We start from the raw sequence: 23,646 nt of genomic DNA on the forward strand, positions 1-23,646 counted from the left end.
TCAGTTATATCATATTGTTTCGTAATTAAAAATTGGAATTAAACTAAGTTGAAGGAAGAGATATGAAAAAAGATTACAGATAATATACTAATTAACGTTGTACCTTAATCCATAGTAACAACTCATGCTATACTGTGCTTAGACAGTAAATCATATTCTTGGAGGAGAACAAAATATTTTAAATTTCATGTGAATGATAATGACTCGAAACATCTATAGGTAAGAAACTAGCTTTGATATTACATTAAATATCCTTAGGGAAATTGTACTTTTTTTATTTTTTACATATTGGTTGGGGAATATTGCAAAAAGTTGAAGATTAACAGACAAAGGCAAAAGTTCTTTTTCATAAGTGCATATAAAAACTTTTTCCTTTTTATAACAATATCAGCAAGATAGCGTAATTACAGGATAACCATTACACAAACGTCTTTTACAATCGAGGCTTTATTAGCAACATGATACATGCATACATAGAATTTCTGCAATATGCAGATTATACACATAAAAATATAGACTTCCCTTCTAAGCCTCTCGAATGTCACGAAGAACAGCCATTGTACAAGAGTTCTGGTCGAGTGTTTACCGTCCAGAAATATTTATTAACAGAGGTTTATGTATATAAAAAGTATACTGACGCTGAGTATTCAGATTGAGGATGAGGTCTTTGTAACATCCGTAGCGAATGTACACAATCAATCCTTTCTGAAACGTTTACATAAATTCATCTCTACTAGCTGCGCAATGTAAGACTGTAGTACAGTATCCCAAAATTTAATTAAATTTCAAACAGACAGTTTCCTTTGTTATTTCTCATAATTTCCGAGTGTTTACCATTTAGACATAACGATACCTGAGAGTTCAGGAAAAATACTGTTGATAAACGAGAGTGGATACTACACTGAGCTTTCTCTTCGACAGACGTCAGGATGTACCGGAGGGATATACTCACTTCGACCGACCTGTTTGCCCCGGGACCTTCATTTGAGGGTGCAGCTATAGGAAACTTTCGATAGAATCTTTTTCTTCTCCCCTAGTGTCTGGACTGGCTTTGCCTCTCTTTCCAGAAGCTTTCGGTAGAGTTGTTTATTGTGTAAACTGGAGTTGTGGTCAGCTGGACCCCAATTCCTTCGTTATCAGATTTTGTAGACAGTAAGAGAAGTTCTCCATTATCTGCTTTGTATAAAGTGACGGGTACTCCGATCTCACTTCTGTCTAAGCTAAGAATTCTTGCTGGATCTCTTTTTGGATGCTCAGACTCTAGTTCTGATTCATCTTGTGGTGAGGGATGCAAGTTCTTCTTGGGAGGTATCTGGCCTTTGCTAGTAACTGGATTGATGACCTCTTTCGGCGAAACAGCAATACAGATTACCTCAACAGGTGACACAATTTCTCCCCGAGAGGGAGGTCCTCTCTTGCTTAATCCTAAGTGTCCTTCTCGGGAGGAAGGGTCTACAGGCATCTCCCTCAAAGGAATGGTTAAAGGAATGCCTTTGTGGGATATCCTTGAACTATGGCGACCTCCTTCAGGTGTCTCATATAAATCCTTTGTAGGGGAGCAAGTCATGGTCATTATCTGAAGGATGTAGAGTACCTGCATCCGACTCCTTCCCCAGACGATGCCTTTTCTTGTGATCTTAAAACTCTGTCTATAGGTAAGGCAATATAAGATTGATCTGATTCCCCTCTGGAGCATGATATAGATGACGGCCTTTCCTTTCCCCTCGGGATCTTGACTTCGTTGTCAGATTCTGATTCAGACACTCCTGAGTCCTCACTCTGATAATGGGATGGGTTCAGCCTCTGAAAGATTGGGGTAGTTTTGTATTTAGACAAGTCAAGAAGTTAAATTAGGTATAGCCAAGAAAAATTATCATCAGTAACCCCAGTGCCATACAACACAGAGGGCTCCATATGAAATAACTCTATAGGAGCCAAGATAACACAGAAATAAGATAAATCATAATTTATAGTTAAATTGTGTTGATGAAGTCCATTTGTAATTATAAATGCAGAAATAGATTAGTTAATTAGTGATCAATTTATTACAAACTTGTTAATGAGAAGCATAGTTGTGCTGATGATGGATAACTAAGCAAAGTGAGATTAAATGGTTTCCAATGGCTGTAAAGTGAACCTTGCTATGTAGCATCCAAATTGAACTTACTTGTCTACCTAGGTCATATGGTTGATGTTGGTCTTGGTGACTCTGAGGAATGTGTTTGTTTTTACATTGTCAGTCAAAAAGAGCTGCATTTTTAATACTTTCTTCAGTAATTTGTTTCATGAGCTTCCTCTGTGTCTTCTCTATCACCAGAAGGGTAAATATGCTTGGAGTAAGTGAATATTGGATCTACTTCTTCTTTAGTGTGTTCCTCTTGGGCACACGGGACAATGTCCAAACGTTTTATAGACTGCACAACATCAGGTCTAATCCTTCGGTAGAGGAGGATGACAATGTTCTTCTTAGCAACTGGTTTTCTAGGACAAGCGTAGGACCTTCTAACAATGACTACTGCAACCAACAGCAACACCAGAATCACTCCCACGACTCCTAAGCTGCACCGACGATAGGAGGAACTTCCACAGCCGAATCTTGTACTAAAGAAAATATGGGAAAGATACTGTTATATACATGGAAATAATTGCCTGTTTATAAAATTATGTTAAAAGTGAATAAAAAGAAGAAGTTTGAAGCTGCTGAGGTGAACTATGCATTTACTGAGTATCTTGACTAAGAACTACAAGGGTGTGAAATGCGTGACACATATAAGTGGTGAAAAAGGTAAGTGTGGGAGAAGGGGTTGCATTACAATGTTCTGAGTTTGTTTGTCATTTGGAAAGATGTAAGTGATAGAGTAAACTACAAGAAAAATGACAATAATAGTCTAACCTGGAGCTGCTCTATGTTGGGCACTGCTAGTTTGAACCTTCATGGTGACTGGGTCACTTCGACCCCGAACATTATGACCACGATGTTTCAAGAGACTCCTTTACCTGCCCTCCATTCCACTGACCACCCACTCGGATACTCACTGTTCAGAGGATAAGTTTCAAATTACAGGTGAGCTACTAAATTTCTTTGAAGAATATTTGTAAAAAATATAATTTACTGTCGCGATAGTGGCTGCCTTACCTACTGATATTTGCAAGGACCAGACCATCCTGCACGCCTCAAGCAGGAAATTCTGGGGCAGACCTCCATCAAATCCCTCCACACAGGTCACAGCAAGGGCAGGGTTTAAGGCATCAGGGTTGACGGTCGTGGCCGAACAATTGGTGGGTATATCGGTGGCCCTGCTGGTACAAGGTTAACAACACATGGCTTCTTCTGACGCCCGACGTTATTCGTCGCCCGCAGAGCAGTCGACCGTAGTCTTCCCTCGTCTTTCGGGCACGACCTCAGGGTCGACGTCAGTCCTCGACGACGTACTTGTCGAGGGACAGAATCTCCTCGCTGCCGTCGGTCCTTTTTCCGCACCAGGACCAGATCAAGTTGGAAGGAGGTTCGGCCTCCACTCTGCACTTGGCCTTCACAACAGTACCTCGAGCTGCCCCTTGGGTCCTCTCTTGGCCTGCTGACCCGGCACAAATGGGGGCATCTGGAAACGAGCCATTTATTGTGAATTAGTTGTTAGTCAGTAACAGGTGATCCTGTCTTAATATCCTTAACTATTTCTTCGAAAGAAGCTGGATTTAAAACGAATGTTCAAGGGGCTCTCTGGCTACTGTGTTTGACTTTCCTTGGCGGTCGTCACGTTGCTTTATTTGGCTGGTCATATGACCAGAGGTCATATCACTAATCTAAAAAGCAATGTAATTGTCAAAACATGATTTCTTTCCCCAAACTGGCCAAATGATCTTACTTACAATAGTTTTACGTAGGTCATTCAAACATCCTTCTGCTATGCTAAGATCTTTTCATCATTTTATTTGTTATTCTAACAGTCAACATTCTTAATTATTTAATTCACATTTCTTACTGCATCTTACTCTGATCAACGTTTTATTTGAAGCCATGCAATTTTGACTTGAATCATAAGTGAATAACTTTCATTATTCAGTTTTATCTATGTTATTAGACATATAGATAACAATCATTTAAAAAACAGTGTTTCAGTTTAATGATAATGATAAATTGTTCATACCTCATTATCATTAACAAACGATTACAGATGATCATACAAGATGAAAATATTCTTTAACTTTCCCTTCTTTATTTCAAAAAGGTTTAATGGATATAATATAATTCCTCTCGAACGCATTTCATTCAGTTGTTTGAGATTAAGCTGGCTTTATGCCAACACGGGCTCTTGAACATAGAGTAGCCCGTAGTTTCATTCAGAATCAAATATTCCTTATTTTATGTAAAATAAGGAACATTCCTACTACCAGTCCCTGCTATTCTTCCAGTTTTCCAATTATGATATGTATTAAAGAATTCAAAATTTCTGTATTTTCATTTGAACAATAGCAAACTGTTATGAAAATACTTATGAAATGTTTACATTGATTATGGGAGACAAAGCAAACAATGAAGTCATTAAGACAATTATAGTTGTTCAAATGAAGATGTACTAATTTTGAGTTACTTGGTAAATATCTTAATTGGAAAAATGGAAGGATATCAGAGACTGGTAACAGGAATGTTCCCTATTAAAAAAAATGATAATAATAATGAATATTTGATTCTGAATGAAAGGCGTTCGATGGGAATGATACAATATTCATTAAACATTTTGGAAATTAGGAAGAGAGAGAGAGTTAAAGAACATTTTCGTCTTGTATAATCATCTGTAATTGTTTCTTCGAAATCAAAAGTAAGATTCTTGTTAATGACAATTAGGTATTAACCATCTCTCGGTATCATTAAACTGAAACACTGTTTTCTAAGGATTGTTATCTATATGTCTAATTATTTTGAGTCTTATCACTTCACCGTTTGCATATATACTCATCAAACTACAAATGTCTTTTATACATATTCGTTCTACATTAGAATTAATATATTTTATATATGTTAACCGATGGGGAATTTTTCAGTTGATAAGAAATTCGGCGGCTAATGGGCGCGAACACGGCACCAAGAATTCGGGACGTACAGTGAAGCTCACTTAGGGCTACTTTTACGATAGCCTTGTGGGTAAAGCGCTTCACTGTACCTCTTGAATTCTTGGTTCCATGGTGTTTCACCCATGAGCCGATGAATTTCTCATCAACTAAAAAATTCCCCTTCGGTTAACATATATGAAAATATATTAATTCCGAGATAGAGTAAATTAGATATCAAAAGACATTTGTATCTTAATGTGTATATATGAATCATAATGATGAGATAAGACACACACACACACACACACACACACACACATATATATATATATATATATATATATATATATATAGATATATATATATATATATATATATATATATTATATATATATATATCGTGTGGCAGTCGTCAAATGCCAAGATATTTGTTTCCAGCTGCATTTAAATGCGTCTGGGGGAGTTTTAGGTTTGAGTTTCTTGCCAATCTTGGCGTTTGTTTTGAAACGGAAGAGGTGGATCACTGACTCAGGGAACCTAAACATCATCAATTGGGTAAGATACATAGATACATCTTGACTATACGGTTTACGTGGAGATAGAGAGGACTTACACAAATTCTTTGAAAACCTACATAAACTAAATGAGACGAATAAATTTTTACACTACAAGTAGAGCATAAGTGAGAATTCCGATCTTGGAAGGGTAAGGTTTAGAATTTAAGGTACACAGAAAGGATACACAACAATTCATAGATGCAAATGTTCAAAATCCGTAAGGAAAGAAAACAAGATGGGAGTTATGTCAGGTTTAGATCATGGGTTTAAAGGATTTGTAGCCCGCTTTCCTTGGATGAAGAGCTGGAATGCTTTAGAGAAAGCTTGAGGAGATTAGGTGACCCTAAGAATTGGTAGGAACGGGCAGACTGACCAAAGGTCAGGAAAACAAAAACTATTTTGGGTGAGGGAAGGGGAAAGAGAATGAACATTTGAAAGGGAGCAAATGATTGCAGTCCCTGGCAATATTACATCCTTCAACAAGGAAGCAGATAATTTCAAACTGATAGGCAGTTACAAAAACACGATTGGGAATAAAATCATTAGAAATAAAAAGTCGGTAGAGGGGGAAGGGGCAGAGAGATGATGTATGACAGTGCGCCTAGACTGTGGAGAGATATACTTTGGTGAAAGAGGCAAATCCTGCAAAGAATGAGGCACAACACAAACAAAAACAAAGCATTAGGCACCAGAGCCAATCGTCGTCGGTTGCCAAAGCTTGCCCAAAGAACATGAACTTATTTATACACAAAAAACAAAAAAAATAAAAGGGCCAGATTACTGTAGGAAATGCCTTCATAACAAATAATGTGATCGCAGGCCACACTGTTAGGGGTTTTGAGGAAAGATCATTTACAAAAGAAAAGGAAAGTGGACTATAAAGTCCACAAGAGACCACGTGGACCATGAGTCCTTTGGAAGAAGCCTCGGGCAGAGAAAGGTGAAACTCACTAGATTGAAGGTTAATCAAAGGATTGAAGATAGCCAGCAACACAATTGACAAATAACAAGAGTTTTAATTCCTTTCCCAGAAACGTATAAATTCAGCTGGAATATGTCTCTGGTCATTTTATGGCTACCAGACGATAAGGACATTTAGTCCTGGAAAGTTTGAACACTTTTCTGAATAATATCTCAGCTACATATCATTCTTTTTCAATGAAGTCTTGTTACAAAACTGTGTTTAATGCACAGACAATTGTGCATATATATAATTATAATATTATATATATATATATATATATATATATTTATATATATATATATAATGCACAGAATTGGTGCAATATATATTATATATATATATATATATATATATATATAATATATATATATATATATATAGTATAGATATATATATATATATCTATATATATATATATATATATATATATAATATGATATATATATATATACACATAGATAAATATATATACATATATATATTATATAATATATATATATATAAAAAAAGAGAGAAAAACTATAATATATATAATGTATATATAGTATATATAATATATATATATATATTATATATATATATTATATATATATATATTTATATTGACCAACTCATATGCGCATACTAATTTTATTCATTTTACCTATTTCACAAACACGATAATAAATGGCATTGCAAGTGACAATATTAATAATAATATAATATAGTGTACATAGGAAGCAGACCCTTTCTCAAGCATACTTTATTAAAGTAATGGCTACTTCAGCAGCGTTACACTTGTAAGAGATTCTTCTCTATTTTCCGAATAGCGGCTCTTTTCGTGCTACTTAAACATGCTAGTATGTATTTGAATTTTACAGATAAGCTATGATATCATAGCTTCTTCTGTAAAATTCAAATATATACACCGATTTTGACAATGCATTTGATCATGACCTCTATAGGCCACTCTACTGGCCTGTTTAAGTAGCACGAAAAAAGTCGCTATTCGGAAAATAGAGAAGATCTCTACAAGTGTAACTCTTCTGAAGTAGACTACTTTCAATAATAATAATAATAAATAATAGAATAATAATAATAATAAGGTATAAGAAGAAAAAAAAGGACAGCAACACCACCCACAACCACAACAGCAACACCATTACAGCAAAAAAGAAGGGCCCAACCCTTAGTCAAGAGCCCTTAACACTCCCTCATTTATACAAAAGGCCTCAGATGACAGCTAGGAGGAAGTTTCTCCTCTTCTGCTCTCGAAGTCAAATGTTTTATTACCCGTTTTTCATAGACGCTTAAGCAATGCAATTTGTCATGAAGCTTTCTTTTATGGAAGATGAAGCCCCGTCTGTTATGCTCTGTCCGTAATTCCCTGTATCTCCGGTGTATACATGATATTATAATATATATATATAATAATATATATTAATATAATAATATTTTATATATATATATATATATAGATATAGATATATATATGATCTCTCTCTGTCTGTCTGTCTGTCTGTCTCTCTCTCTCTCTCTCTCTCTGTTCCCAATGACAAAGAACTTGCCAAGATTCCTTAGTTAAATTAAATATTAAAAAAAAAAAAAAAATCGACGGCAAAGATTTTCCTTTGAGAATGTATTTCGTTTTTTATTCTCATTCTCTTAAGGAGAGCGAGATATCGATAGCGTAACGTATTGCTTCGCTAAAAATAAGTATTTTTTTATTTTTGTTAGCATAAATATTGTAAGTTAAGCACAGAGGATACTTCGTATACTGACAAGCATGTACTGTGGAAATGATTTTGATAATATGCTGTAAGTACGCATTGCAAGAACTCCTTCATATGATAACAATATGTGGTTTTATATCTCTCTCATCTCTCTCTCTCACTCTTAAATTTTCCGCCTCTCCACACGACAATGGTATTCGTTAGCGTACATAAAGACTTCCAGTAAGTTGCATTCCCCAAATGACTGGTCTCCGGCAGTTCTTCATACAAGTTTTTCGGGAGTCCTCCGTTCTCCCTGATTCGGCTTGACCCAGCAAATCAGCTGCCACAGCAGCAGCTTTTCTTCTGGGTCCTGCCCCGAGGGCAACTCACTCCCAGCGATTAGGCAGCTTCTTTCATTTCGTTGAACAGAACCAACGCTGTAATCGTAGTAGGTTTGTTCTGTTTTCCGTGGAACTTCCCGTTATATTCAACGCTTATTCCAAGTTCTTAGTGATTTATCAGGACACTTGTAGCCCGCATTGTTTGTCTCTCACAACGAGCACACACGTCTTCCAATTTCCAAGGGCCTCCCATTCTGACAGCCACGAGTCTAGGACGATTTCACAGCTGTACGTTTGGAAACATCAAGCCCACACACAAACACATCACGGCAGTCATATCACCAGCCATCATCTCTGACATTTACAGATCCTTTACATACACACACACACACAAAGGAAAGGAGAGGAAGGGGAGAGGGGTGGGAGAACAGCCAATCCACCCACCCGCGACCACCCAAGTCCCTTCTATCAACTCAATTTCCGAGGGCGGCGGCGGTCGTTTTGGGATTATAATTTCCGAGCGGCCGTCCAGTGAGCGACCAGAGATGTTGTCTCCCAAAGCTGCGCTTGTCTGGGGAATTAGGCCGATATGAATTGACGGTCAGCTATTTGATATTTGGCTTTTCTTACCCATCGGTCACCTCGGCGTGAACTTGGCTGTTATGAAACGTTAGGTAGGTAATGAGATATTTTTATCTATTTATCTTTTTTTTGTTATCAAGTACATAAGCACATAATATTATGTTCATTATCTATCTCCATAAACTTGTTTCAAGCAAAGGAATAAGAAAGACAAGCGAATAAAAGGCTAATACAAGTTTCTAACATAATTATTACTGAATAAAAAAAAATCATAAGGTTTTACAAAAAAAAAAAAAAAAAACAAAAAAGAGAGCGAAGATTCATCTACACTCAGAGTTGCGGCTCCATATAAGTGTATCAGTCGTAGAAGAGAATGTGAGGGACGTTAGATAAAATAACACCCGAGGAAAAGTGAATGTTCCATCTGGAAACACCAAATGGCGCCTTTACAAAAGTCAGGACGCCAAAAGGAACAGTAAATACCCTTCGCTTCCCATAACAGCTTTCGGACAAAGTCACACTTTGTCAAATATTTGAGACATGCGACGATCTTCGTCAAATATTTGTGGCACACGATGTCCTTTGTCAAATATTTGGGACATGCTACAAACTTTGTCAAATATTTGGGACATGCTACAAAGTTTGTCAAATATTCGGGACAGGCTAAGTAATTTGTAAAATATTTGGGACATGCTACATAGTTTGTCAAATATTTGGGACACTCGACGTCCTCTGTCAAAGTTTTGGGACAAGCAACGTCCTTTTGTCCAAATATTTAGGACATACGACGTCCCTTTTGTCAAATAAGACGTGGGCGGGGTGGGACAACGAAAGGCGACTGTAGAAGGCAAGGATGGACGAGCTTTGTACAAAGCGCATTCTTCCCCACCCCCCCCCCCCCCCCCCCTCCCCCCCTCCCTGTCTCTTGCGCCTTTGCAAATCCTCGTGTGACCTTATATTAACCTCAGAAGTTCGGACGATTGGCAAGGCGTTTTCCCTTTAATTCTAAACTTGCGAACGTTTTTCGTTACGTTAGACCGCAAGAGAGAGAAAAAAAACAAACAATTTTTGTGCAATAACAAAAAGCTTACAAAGCACAGCACAACAGGCAACCCGGACGCGGTATGCGTGTAGGGGAAAGCCCTCTTAATGGAATGAAATGGCATTAGCTGTGGTATTAATACATACCTTTTCCACCCATATTGATTACTAGACAAACGTCATTCATCAGGGCTGATATGGTACTCAGGTAGTATTACAAAATTTAAATACAAGTTGTGGTATCATACATACCTTTTTCCACCCCTATTGATTACTAGACAAACGTCATTCATTCGGGGCTGATATGGTACTCAGGTAGTATTACAAAATTTAAATGCTTATAGATAACTATATTGGGAAATTACAATATGAATTGATGGGAATTACCCATTAAGTGATTGCACTATATAATTAGTCTTAAGTAATTATACAAGATATTGAACTTTTTTATATATAATTTTTCAGAACATAAAAAAAAAAAAAATATTTGATGTCTGCTATACAAGATACGTACACATTTTCTCAGGTTTCTGTTGAGTACACAATTGCAACGGAGTACATGTTGTATACTATGGAGTAAATAATGAGCAATGTTTTTACTTTATAACAGGATAAAATTTGAAATAATTACTTGGCAGTATGAATGACATTCAGATGAGGTCAACACATCAATTTTAATATAAATATTATAAGAAAAATTAGATATACAACAGTTTTAATGATGTTAACACGAGGTTCCAAATAGTATGTTCTACAATGTAGTTTTATGCTCAATATGCTGATATAGATATTTAACTGAATGAGTTACATTTGGATGAGTCAACATTTAAATTTTAAATAAAAGTTATGAAAAAAAAAGGCCCATAACAATTTCATTGTACTAACAGGTAACTAAAGAATAAATGTATACGACAGTTTAGTTCTGCACATTATACAGAATAATTATTTTGATGAAAGAATTGCACATTAGATGAGGTCAAACATAAGATTTAAGAAAATATATAAACACAAGGTAGAAATACAACAGTTATTTCTTATGCTACTAGTGAATAAAACATACTACAATTTGATTTTGTACAACAAGATACAATATATACTAGTCTATTGACTATCTGGAGCAAGCAGCATTTGGATGAGTATTGATACCCTTTTCAGCACACCAGGTTGCAGAAAATGCTTGAGTAGGTCAACTTCACTCAGTCCCTGTGGCCTGTAATGAGTAATCTCTTCACACTCCCGACTGAATAATGACTTAGAGTGTGCTTCCTTAACTCGCCACATAGTCTGCAGCATGTTTCTGATGGACTGACAGCTGGCAGTACTTCCCAAAGGTATCGGCTCTGCATCCTTAGTCTGCTATATGTTTGTTTGCTCTCTTCTGCTCTCCAGTCCACAAAGTTTTTGTAGTCGGTGGTTTACCTCCAGTAATTTCAAGGTATTTTCTTATTGATGAGTGCGTTTCTTTGAGCATCTCTATTCTCTCATTGTATCTTTGGCATTATTTTCATACCAACTGAGTCCTTCAACATACTCAGGGATGGTGGTCAGTTTGTAATCCACTCTCTCCTTCCTTGCGCCTTCTTTAGCAAGCTCGTCGGCTCTCTCATTGCCTTTGATACCAATGTGTGAAGGCACCCATATGAATGCAACCATTCTGTCGGCTCGTCCTGATCTGTGATAGCAGGTCTATAGCTCTTCTCACTATGATATTTGATTCAGCTTTTCTTGGTGTTAGTGATTGCAAGGCACTCAGGCTTAAAAAGGTATAGCACGAAGCTAAAAGCGTCTAAAATAAACAGATAAGATTCTGCTTGAAACTATTCAATTTGACATTTAACAATGCACATACATGCGGAGTTAATTCATAATTACAGATTCAAAAATAACAGTAAATGATAAAATGATATCATGGACTTGTCTAGAAAGTAAAATATAAAACTATTTCAAAACCTGACAACGATGAGAGGAAAATGTTAATCTTTTTATGTCTTTCTGAGAGCTTGACAAAGTTTCTTAAATATATCGCTTCCGTGAAAAATATCTCAAGATCTGAAGCGGTAACTAAGGTGATAAAATTAATGCCTTGCAATTTTTTCTTGAACAATATACCTGAAAATTATAGCAACATTCCTGAAACTTATATTGTAAAAAGTTAATGAGGAAAGTGGATAAAAGACTTTAATTGACGGTTCTATCAGAAGGCCTACAATTAAAATGTTTTATTTGATCCGAAATTTTAGGTCAAAAGTTAATTGAATTGTTAGTTTTATTAAGAAGTTTGAAACTAGAAAAAACGCCTACCTGGAGTCATATTTTAAGTGAAAATTTTAAGCCAAATATTTGTCTATACTGGTCGTTCGAGTAAAGAATGAATGACACTATTTGTTTCTTGTGGTGACGAACCTTGATATGTATTATGCAGAATTATTCTGATTCCGATGGATATTTTGAAAATGTTTATGGTTGAATTATTCAAATATGTGATCATATATATATTTCTGTGTTATGTAACTTCCTCTTTAATTTTGTTAATAGTTTTCAGAAGACTTTTTCGTCAAAATAACAGATAAATAACACGTTTGCTAGGACAAAGCCAAATTCAATTTAATTCTGGAATATACATTTATTTCGTCATTCACTTTTGCAAATTGCCGGTCAAACAATTACGAGTGTAATTGGTTTCTGATGGTCCATTTATAAATTATGAAACGAAAATATTTTTTGGGTCACCAATTTGCTGTTTTCATAATGCAGAGCTCTAAGTTCCGACTAAGAATCATAGATTACCTGGAAACTGTTTTGGCCATTACTTCTCTTCACAGGCTCATCCACAATCACCCATTTCAAAAACCTACACAATCAGAAAGCAGTTTTTAAGATTGTTTCTTAAGTATGTTCCGTCTTCACATATTCCAGAATTACAGCTCCAGAAAATTCTGATGTCTGAATGGCTCCAAAAATTCGAAGTGTTTTCATTACTTTCTGTAGCTCTTCCAAAAGTCTTGTGATTTTTTCACCATATGTACTATAACTGAAAGACCTTCCCGTCTCTATCAGATTATGTAACACATCGCCTTTGCATAAAAGACAGTTTATATGGCTTTAAGCAGGTTTTTTTTTTTTTTTCTCTCCTAGGAGAAAGGTTCACTGTTTTGTTCAGATGTACTAGGTGAAATTACTTTATAGCAAATTCCATTTTCTGTAATGATATTGATATGCGAAAGCAACAGAGAGAGAGAGAGAGAGAGAGAGAGAGAGAGAGAGAGAGAGAGAGAGAGAAACTTTTATACGTATACCAGTGCACACATATACGGTAAACATCGGCATAATTAGCATTTGTTAATGCAGTATATATACATATATTCAGTTTTCTTACCTTGATAAAATAATGATAATTTCCTGTGACATCCCATCGCCCCTCCCAACCATTTCCCTCCCCCATTACGACCCCGGGACACAACCCCTCCCACAAATGAAATAAACTTCGAACCCCAACAGCCCCCATGACACCCAAATATGCATAAAAAAACACCTCAAAATACCATCGTGTCTCCTTCACTGCATCAACTTGCGAGGTCTAGACAGACAGATACACAAGCACACAGACAACTAAAACACATCAGATGTAAATCCTGACTGGTTTCGGCTTTATATCTGAGAATGGCTTAGATAGAATGCCAAAACCAGTTCTGGCTGACAACAAGACTTTAATCTTCCTTGTGGTAAATCACACTTGACCAGGGGGAAATTGAAACAATGGGTATGAATCTCAACCAGTTTCTGTATTATATCCGAGAATACCTTCAGACATAAAGCCGAAACCGGTTATGATTGACACCCAGTCTTGAATTTCCCGTATCAAAGTGTCGTGGCGACAAAAGTTATATGGATGGATGCATTGTATCTGAGAATATTTCAGACATAAAGCCGAAACCCAGTCTTGTATTTTCCCTGTATCAAAGTGTCAAGCACACACAAAAGTTAAACGGACGGAACACTCACGTTGGACCGTGAGCGGAAAGGTATTGCTGACGGTGCGCCCCTGAGCGTTGGTGGCCGCGCAGGTGTAGGAACCTGAGTGGCTCCTGACGACGCCCCTGATGACGAGCGACTGTTTGCTGATGACGACTCCCGCCCTCATGTTCTGTAAGATTTCCTGACCCTGGTGGGAAGAAGAAGAAGAAGAAGAAGAAGAAGAAGAAGAAGGAATGCAAGAGGAGGGAAAGAGATGATTTAGTTATATCAGTGATTAAAGAAAATATCAAACTTTCTTTTTATATTTGCTGTATCTACCTTATGTAGAGACAATTTTCCAAAACTCGCATTAGAGTGGAAGACAGGCTATTTATATTTATATCTGTGCAGTTCTTACTTAGATGATATATTAAGGAACGATAAATAACACATTAGTAAGGAAATAAATAATTAGGAATAATTTTAGTTCATTGTTCTTGATGATTTACGTATCATAGAAGGTGATATTTTTCATGAAATGATAAATGAATTGATTATTTTGTTAAGTCTTACATCTTTTTTTTTATGAGTTAAGTATATCTTAGACAGATCACTGAGCTCATTAACAGCTCTCCTAGGGCTACCCACAAGGATTGGACATTTTTACATAGCTAAGAACCAGTCGGTTACCTAGCAACGGGAACTACGGCTTAATATGGGATCCAAACCCCATTATATAGAGAAATTAATTTCTAATCACCAGAAACAAATTTCTCTGATTCCTCGCTGGCAGAGCGGGGAATCGAGCTCGTGGCTATCGATTCGTTAGGCGAGCACGTAAACCACTCATCCAACGAGGAAATCTCACATTTTTTTTTTTCTTTTTTTTATAATTTAACTCTAACAATGGTAACATTTAAGAAAATACTTATCATACCTTAAATGACTTTTCAGCTACTAACAATTAATGAAAAATAACTCCAGCAAATTTATGTCTAAATAGAAACAGATTGTAAAAAAAAAAAATTGAAACATCCGTAAAATCTGTTCAGTTCCATCCTCCCCCAAAACAAACAAACTGATTTACGGAAAGGATTCATTTTTTTCAACTTGTGTAAGTGATTTACCGTTTATGTTCAACTTGTGTAAATGATTTAATCTGTTTCTGTTCAACTTGTGTCAGTGATTTGCCGTTTATGTTCAACTTGTTTAAGTGATTTACCCTGTTTCTGTTCAATTGGTATCAGTGATTTACCGTTTCTGTTCAACTTGTGTAAATGATTTACCCTGCTTCTGTTCAACTGGCGTCAGTGATTTACCGTTTCTGTTCAACTTGTTTAAGTGATTTATCCTGACACAACATCCTTTGCGAAACAGACTTAACATTCATGAAAGAGAAGCCAGGATAATAAACCTTTTGTGCCTTTCGGTTCCTAAGGCGTAAACAAAAAAACAAGAGTTTGGTCCGGAACCTTACATTTTGATACCATTCAATGCGGTGGAACTTCGGGTTCGACTTGATGTGACACTCGAAGTAGACGTCGTCCTCCTCCTTGATGTTCCCAGCCTCCAGGGGCTTCCCGAGGGTGAGGTCCACGATGGGCTCGTCTAGAACAAGGACGAATAAAAGAACAGATGAACAGATGAACAGAGAAATAGAGACATGTGACGATGCGAGAAGTACAAAGGCGGGTGACGAAGCTACGGAGGTAGACAGACAGATCGAGAAGGAAAGAGAATATAGAGGATATAAGCGGAGAGAGAGAGAGAGAGAAGAGAGAGAATACCCAAGAACAAATAATCCCTACGGCACGACGCAACTCCTTACTGTAACCTTGAATGAGGAACACCATCAAGGTGTCCTGTACAGCTTGTATTTCAAAGCAAACTATACACTGAATGAAAAAAAAAGAAGTAATGCATCTTTTATGGCATCACTCGATATAGCCAGACAAAAGAGCAGAGAAACATCATTACGAAATGGTCATTTGTATGAAAAGCAAAAGTCAGGATTCATTCAGTCAACTGCTATTCGTGTGTGAATAATTATGAAACGAACGGAAGAGATTGGAGAGTTGATTAATATTACAATCGAGTGAAATTTACGGTTAAAATTGCTCTTGCTGGTTATATATATTTTTTTTTTTTTTTCATTTTAACTATGATGAGGTTTTCATTAATATTATGAAACAGGAATTTTTCTACATGTCTTTCATTCATACTTAATTCATCACAAAATACTCACACTTTATCGTTTTTGTTTGAATGTTTTTTTTTAACGAACAGCAATGAAAAATAATGTAATATTTAAGGTAATTGAAAATATTCTTAACATTATGTTATGTCTAATCCCTTGTATAATTTACAATCAAAATCTTGGTTGATAAAAAAAGAACTAAATTTAAAATACAGATATTTTTTTCGCATTCATGAATTTAACATAAATTGTTTTAAATATTGGTAACAAGATTTTTTTGGTGTACATTTACCTAAAGGGGGACTAACGATTCTGTAAAGTATTTACAAAATACATATATTAAGAATAAACAATATACTTTATGGACGTTAAGAGTATCACTACAGTCTAGATATAATAATATGATCCTTTCACTCAGTGATTGAAGAAAAACATGAGGCGGAACTCATGAACAATAAATGAGTTTCACCCCGAGATTCCCAAACAAATAAAAGTTTATATCCCTTTGACATTTAAACTACACAATATACCCAATTAGGCAATCTGCTTTCTTTCTACTCTTCCATTCCTTCAATCAGTGAGCGAATACTCAATTACCTCTTGAACTCACAGTAGACAATGAGCTTCCTCCTGTCTGACAGAGGCTGGTGGGAGAGTGCGGGATTCACACCTGAACAGGTGACAGTCGTCCCGTCGTCTGCTCCCGTCACTGCTATGGTCAGTGTGGCTGTCGTGATGTTACCCCCGTCTTGTATCTGTCCGTGGATAGACAGGAGGAGCTGAATTCTGAGATAACTCTGTTCTCTCTTTCGACGGCTATTGCTAACTCTTATATATTCCAGATGTCAAAGAATGATGCAAAAAGATCTATCGAATTGATCCTTATAAATTGATTTCAGATTCACTGACGTCCCAGTGAACAGCTGATTAGGATTCATCGTGAAGTCCACAGGTGTATGTTGAAAGAATGAGCATTACTTACACTGAATCGAATTTCTGCTTTAGGATTCGAAAAGGTTTCACAATAAAGGCCAAACGCGCATCACGAAAAATACAACACTATTTTTATGGTAAATATTAATGAATTATCTTGACAATATTGAAACAAACTGTTCGGCAATTATGGAAGCAAACAGTTGAGGGAGAGTTATAAAAAAAGAGTTATTTATATATTTATATATATATATATATATATATATATATATATATATATATATATATATATATATATATATATATATATATATATATATATATATATATATATATATACACACACACACATATATATATATATATATATATATATATATATTATATATATATATATATATATATATATATATTATAGTGAGTGTGTGTGTGCGTGTATGTGTATAGAGAGAGAGAGAGAGAGAGAGGAGAGAGAGAGAGAGCAACAAAAATAATCTACGTGAATAAACAAAGTGACAATTTTGGTATAGAGGGGGAGTTAATTGAAACAAATAAACTGAGCTGATTAATGTAGGCACTCAGAAGAGAGAGAGAGAGAGAGAGAGAGAGAGAGAGAGAGAGAGAGAGAGAGAGATCATCCGTAAAGGTGTAAGGTTGCGAACAAATTAACCACTAATCTTCATGGTAAAAAAAAAATTTGAAATCAATGACCAGAAAATTGCAAGGCGATATCTTGATACCCAAAAACTTACAAGAAGAAAACTTGTTATCCAAAATATTACAAGAAGAAATCTTGATACCCCAAAAAATTGCAAGGAGAAATCTTGTTACCCAAAAAATTGCAAGGAGAAATCTTGTTACCCAAAAAATTGCAAGGAGAAATCTTGATACCCATTGCAAGGAGAAATCTTGATACCCCAAAAATTGCAAGGAGAAATCTTGATACCCAAAAACTGCAAGGAAAAATCTTGATGCCCGAAAAATTACAAGGAGAAAGGTGACACCTTTATTAGAGGATCAGAATGTGGAATGCAGAGAAGCATCAAAAGGAAACCGGGAGTCAGCGCATCTGGGCGAAGGAAGAGGTAATTATTTCCAAAGTCGAGTCCTATCAAAGGACCCGGTGAGGAGGATCAGTTTGCTGTGGCAGATTAGGATTCCTGAGAAAGAGGGAGGTAGGGAAGGGTTCCTTCCGTTTTTTCCATTTTTCAGGATTATTTTGTGATGAGAAGAACGAAGGGTGAGGATAAATGTTAGAAGATGGAATTGGCAGAGCAGAGAATAAACGGAATGAAAAATTGGACAAACAAAAAGAAATGAAAATTGGCATAACAATTATTATCATTCCTAAAGAACATAGATTCAACCTGAGAATTATGGTTGAAATTTAGTTTTTGCGAAAATTAATAAGTAAAACGATAGTTATATACCTAACATATGGAAAGCCAGTGACAATTTTCTAAATAAAAAAATAATTCCCAAAATTCATCCTAGACACCCTTTTCGAAAAATGATTCCCAGTGGTTCCTCAAAGTCTCAAAGGACCCCATAGACTTAAACCCAACACCCATCTCGAGAAACGGTCCCTACCGGCCCTTCAGTCTCAAAAGGACCAGATAAACTTACGGCGTGAGTGACATGAGGCTCCAGGGATCTGATACCCCTCCACCAGGAGAGATCTGCCGGAGGGTGTGATCCAAGGGCGCGACACACGACGCTTACGGTGGACCCAGACATTGCTACGATTGGATCTGGTTCGACTATCCTGACTTCGACTGGGGACACTGGTAAAATTAAGCAATAATTGTTAAATGTTACACACACACTTATCTATATATAATATATATATATATATATATATATATATATATATATATATATATATATATATATATATAGGCAAAATCCCGAGTGAAAGTGAAACAATGGAATAACCGTTGTGAAGCCTTGCGACTTCTCAACTTCTTAAGTCTGCTCAGATTCACTTTCCTTCGTGAATTTTACCTCTATTGATATATTCATCAATTTCCAGAGTTTCGTGATTCAGTGATACGCACATACACACACACACACACTATATATATATATATATATATATATATATATATATATATATATATATATATATATATATATATATATAAATTGTAAAACACTGAAAAACTAGGAAACAACCCTAACATAGAGAAACAGACACGAACATCTGTCCCTGGCACTCACGTGTGATATTGAGTGCCACAGAGGCACTCCGCGGGGGAATAATGGCTGCCTCCGAGGCGTTGTTTAGGTGTGTAGGCGTGCGGGGTAACAGGTTAAGGATCCACCCTGGAGTTCTTCTGGGCTTTTGCCGTTACTGACAGCGTGGCTTCGACAACACTTGTCCCTAGGGAGGAATGATTCGGCATTTTATTAGTATGAGAAATACTATGAATGGAATTCGTATCCGAAAATGTTGACGCAATCACTCGGATGGCGCCAGGTGGAAGTCGTTACCCAAACGACTTATTATATATATATATATATATATATATATATATATATATATATATATATATTATATATATATATATATATATATATATATATATATATATATATATAATTTCTATCACATCACCGTGATTCATATCTATGCATCAAACTACAGAAGAGAAATCAGGACTTCAGTGATGTTATCGACTCGGCCAAGTAGTAAGGTATAATTGATCCCAGTTCCAACCTTACAAATCACTGTCGAGCTCAGGTATTTGTAAATTAGAATCGATATCCAACCACTCGCTATGTTAACAAAGTCGAACGTTTCACGCGCGTAGCCATATTTTGAATTTTTATGGCACCACCATGATTAATATGCATACTTCGAGCTACAAATGTCCTTTAATATCCAATTCGCTCTACCTCGGAATTAATATATTTTCATATATAATAACATACATAAAAATTTATTAATTCCGAGGTACAGCGTATTGGATATTAAAAAACATTTGTAGCTTGATGCATATATATATATATATATATATATATATATATATATATATATATATATATATATATATATATATATATATATACATATATATATTATATATATATATATTATATATATATATATATATATATATATATTATATATATATATATATATATATATATATATATATATATATATATATATATATATATATATATGTACACATATATATATATACTATATATATATATATATATATATATATATATATATATATATATATATATATATATATATATATATATATATATATATGATATGTATTTAAGTATATATGTGCCACATACACTTTGAAATGCATTAAGCAATTTCAATTTCAACCAAACTTGGAATACATATGATTCTTACCATCTGAAAAAGATTACTGTGAGTGTAAAGGCCATTTTACACTATGACGTTTGCGGCGGCACATGAGTCACCTCTACCACATATGCCCTCCCACCTTGGCGACGCTTCATGCTGCATAGCCCATCTTGCTTCTACACTATGTGATTGCTGCGACCGGCAGCAGTATCTTCCTGAGAGCCACAATGAGCAGTGACGAGGGAGAATTTGCCTGTGCTGCCGTTGTAACGGATAATGCTGATAAGCATCTATGAGAAAACGAACTTCCTCTCGTTTCGATTCCATGTTACTAGTGAGTAGTTGTCACCAGAGTGAGTCTGAGTGGTGCCTGCAGGCTTCAGCCATCAAGCTCGGTTGATGCATTGGTTGGTACCTCATGCGTCTTGGGGAGCACTCAAGAGGGCCGGGCTAACCATAATGTTGGGGGAGTTGGTGATGAGTCTGAGGCGTGCAGCGCGTGCTGAAGCCTAGTGTAAACTGGCCTTAAGACATCACTGGCACCAAAAGGAGTGATGTGTGGGAAAGGAGCAGGTAAAGGGTGAAACATAAAAATAACTGAAAACAACAGATATTAGTGTCTGATCCACAGTTTTTGAGGTCGATGACATGAATAGTGACACTCCCGATTCCCTTAAAGTTCAAGCTCAGCCACAAAAGGAAGAGGGGTGGATGTGAGAAGTGGGGGAGGGATGACATGTAAAAGTAACTGAAAACAACATATATTACTGTCCAGTCCATAGGATTTGAGGGTGCTGGGATGAAAAGTGACTCCCGATGCCCTTTAAGTCCAAGTTCAGCCACTGGGGGAGAGTGAGAAGGGGTGAAAAATAAAATGTAAAAAATAAGGAATAATAGTGTCTAAAACATAGTGCTGAGGTCGCTGGAATGAACAGACACTCATGATTGCCCTTCGAGTCCCAAGTTCAGCCCCAGTAAGAATTCGGGGTGAAATGTAAAACGACAAAAATGCTGGACAATGTAACTAAATCAACGATCTTAACGGAAAGTGAGAGTGATGAGGGAGAGCGAGTAAGAGGGAGAGGAAGTAGAAAGAGAAAGATTAGACAGGTTTGGGATGAGAGAGAGAGAGAGAGAGAGAGAGAGAGAGAGAGGAGAGAGAGAGAGAGAGAGAGAGAGAGTTTATTGGTTGGCATTCAGAGTTTTCCTCTGATATATATCATATATATATTATATATATATATATATATATATATATATATATATTATATATATATATATATATATATATATATATATCTATATATATATTATATGTATGTATGTATATACATACAAATGTTTGTGCATTCCCTTGTTTTAAAATATTAGATTATAACGGACAACTACATCCATACAATTTGTGAACGTATACAAAAAAAACTTACGAATTTAATCCCTTCTTTCACATATCATTGCTAACAAAACCACACATCCAAACCTCAATAAATAAATAAATAAATAAATAAACAAATAATAAAAAAGCATAAAAACATGGAGAAAATGTCGGGTATCCCGGACCAAGTATCGTCTTTCCATCTCAAGAAGAAAGAAGAGTTTTCACGCCCGTCAGAGCCGCAGGTAGTTTACTCGAACTCTTCAAAGGACGGAATAAGGAAGCGGGAACATCTCATTAGACAGATCTGGGGGCATCTAAAAATACAGAACCTTTAGGGGTATCATTAGTGCTCCCATCCCCACCGCCCCCTCTCTCTCTCTCCAAGAAAGCCTTTCTGCTTGATAATCTCCAGACGTTGATTGGAACGTGCAAAGGTAACGCAGCGTCAAAGGCAGGGTTTCGTAATTTGAAAATGGATTTTTTTTATTTTATTTTACACTGAAGGTCTAGCGATTATTCTGGAACTGATTTTGAATTTCTTTAAACTTTGCTGATTTGTATTCTGTATAGTGTTTCAAAGTACTGAGTGAAGACGTTGAAAGTATTGAATAAGATAAACGAATGGACATACATAAATATAAACATACAAACATGCCAAATTCATCTCATTTCCAGCTTCTAAAATAATTCGTAATGGCCTAAAATCAGCGCAAATTGTCTGACCCCAAAGCTGTCATTTGCAAAATCTAAACTAAAACACGTATTCAATTATCTTTCAATTAAAAACCTCATTCACATAATTTCAAAGCGAATATTTTTTGACATTGAACTTCCGTACAAGACTCTTTCTATCTAACGGGATATTACGCATGCTTCTTCTTCTTCTTCTTCTTCTTCTTCTTCTTCTTCTTCTTCTTCTTCTTCTTCTTCTTCTTATTCTTCTTTCTTCAGTTTTGCCCATTTCTGATATTTCTGAATGGGGTCACTATATCCTATAACCTCTCCACCTTCCTGGTTCCATTGCAACATGACTTCCTGAACCTTTCTCCCGCATGTCATCATTTGCTTTTTCATCCTTTCATCTGAACTTTGGACTTCGTCTTCCTCTTCTCCTTCCCTCCACCTCCTCCACACTCAGAACGAGGAGGCGAGAGAAGGAGACGACCAATCAACTCAATATCATTCACGCGTAATTAAACACCAACGCAAATCAGCCTCATTAGGAGAGTCAAGGGTTTAAATCGCACAGTTCTGGGAGAATCGTAGGAGGTTTGAAATGCGAGATTTTAACCTTACGTTGCCGTTCAGGGGATTTAGACGAGTACAGAAATGTTCAAATTCGGATTTAAGCATATGGGTATTGTAATCTTGACATACGAGTCTCTAAATATTTTCAAGGTTATCAAAATGAATATTACTGCGCTTTTATGTATATCTAATTAATTAGTTATGATCACCTGAAAAGGTCAAATATACGCAAAGAAAATCCCATGAAAAATTAAATAATAATCTGAATATTAGATTTCCCATTTAGATAACCTTTAGTTTTTAAAGGTGATTCATTATTTTTTTTCTAACACAGTCCTCCAATTCGACTTTATAGTGTGCGCAGTTTTCAT

The 23,646-nt window shown here is 35.9% G+C and overlaps 1 protein-coding gene across 1 annotated transcript; it reads right to left on the minus strand.

Annotated features, from left to right (window-relative positions):
• Positions 1–1,572: 1,572 nt before the first annotated feature.
• LOC135209792 (hemicentin-1-like) lies at positions 1,573–19,609 on the minus strand. Its single transcript, XM_064242570.1, has 9 exons — positions 19,536–19,609; positions 18,942–19,099; positions 16,993–17,137; positions 15,663–15,793; positions 14,234–14,393; positions 3,434–3,602; positions 3,114–3,297; positions 2,168–2,209; positions 1,573–1,803 (listed from the first exon to the last, which is right to left on the minus strand). Exons 2-9 carry the CDS (start codon positions 19,050–19,052, stop codon positions 1,573–1,575), a joined length of 1,173 nt encoding a protein of 390 aa, XP_064098640.1. The 5' UTR covers positions 19,053–19,099; positions 19,536–19,609.
• Between the last annotated feature and the right edge of the window lie 4,037 nt (positions 19,610–23,646).

The sequence above is a fragment of the Macrobrachium nipponense genome, chromosome 38 (assembly GCF_015104395.2).
Source record: "Macrobrachium nipponense isolate FS-2020 chromosome 38, ASM1510439v2, whole genome shotgun sequence".
Classification (NCBI taxonomy): domain Eukaryota; kingdom Metazoa; phylum Arthropoda; class Malacostraca; order Decapoda; family Palaemonidae; genus Macrobrachium; species Macrobrachium nipponense.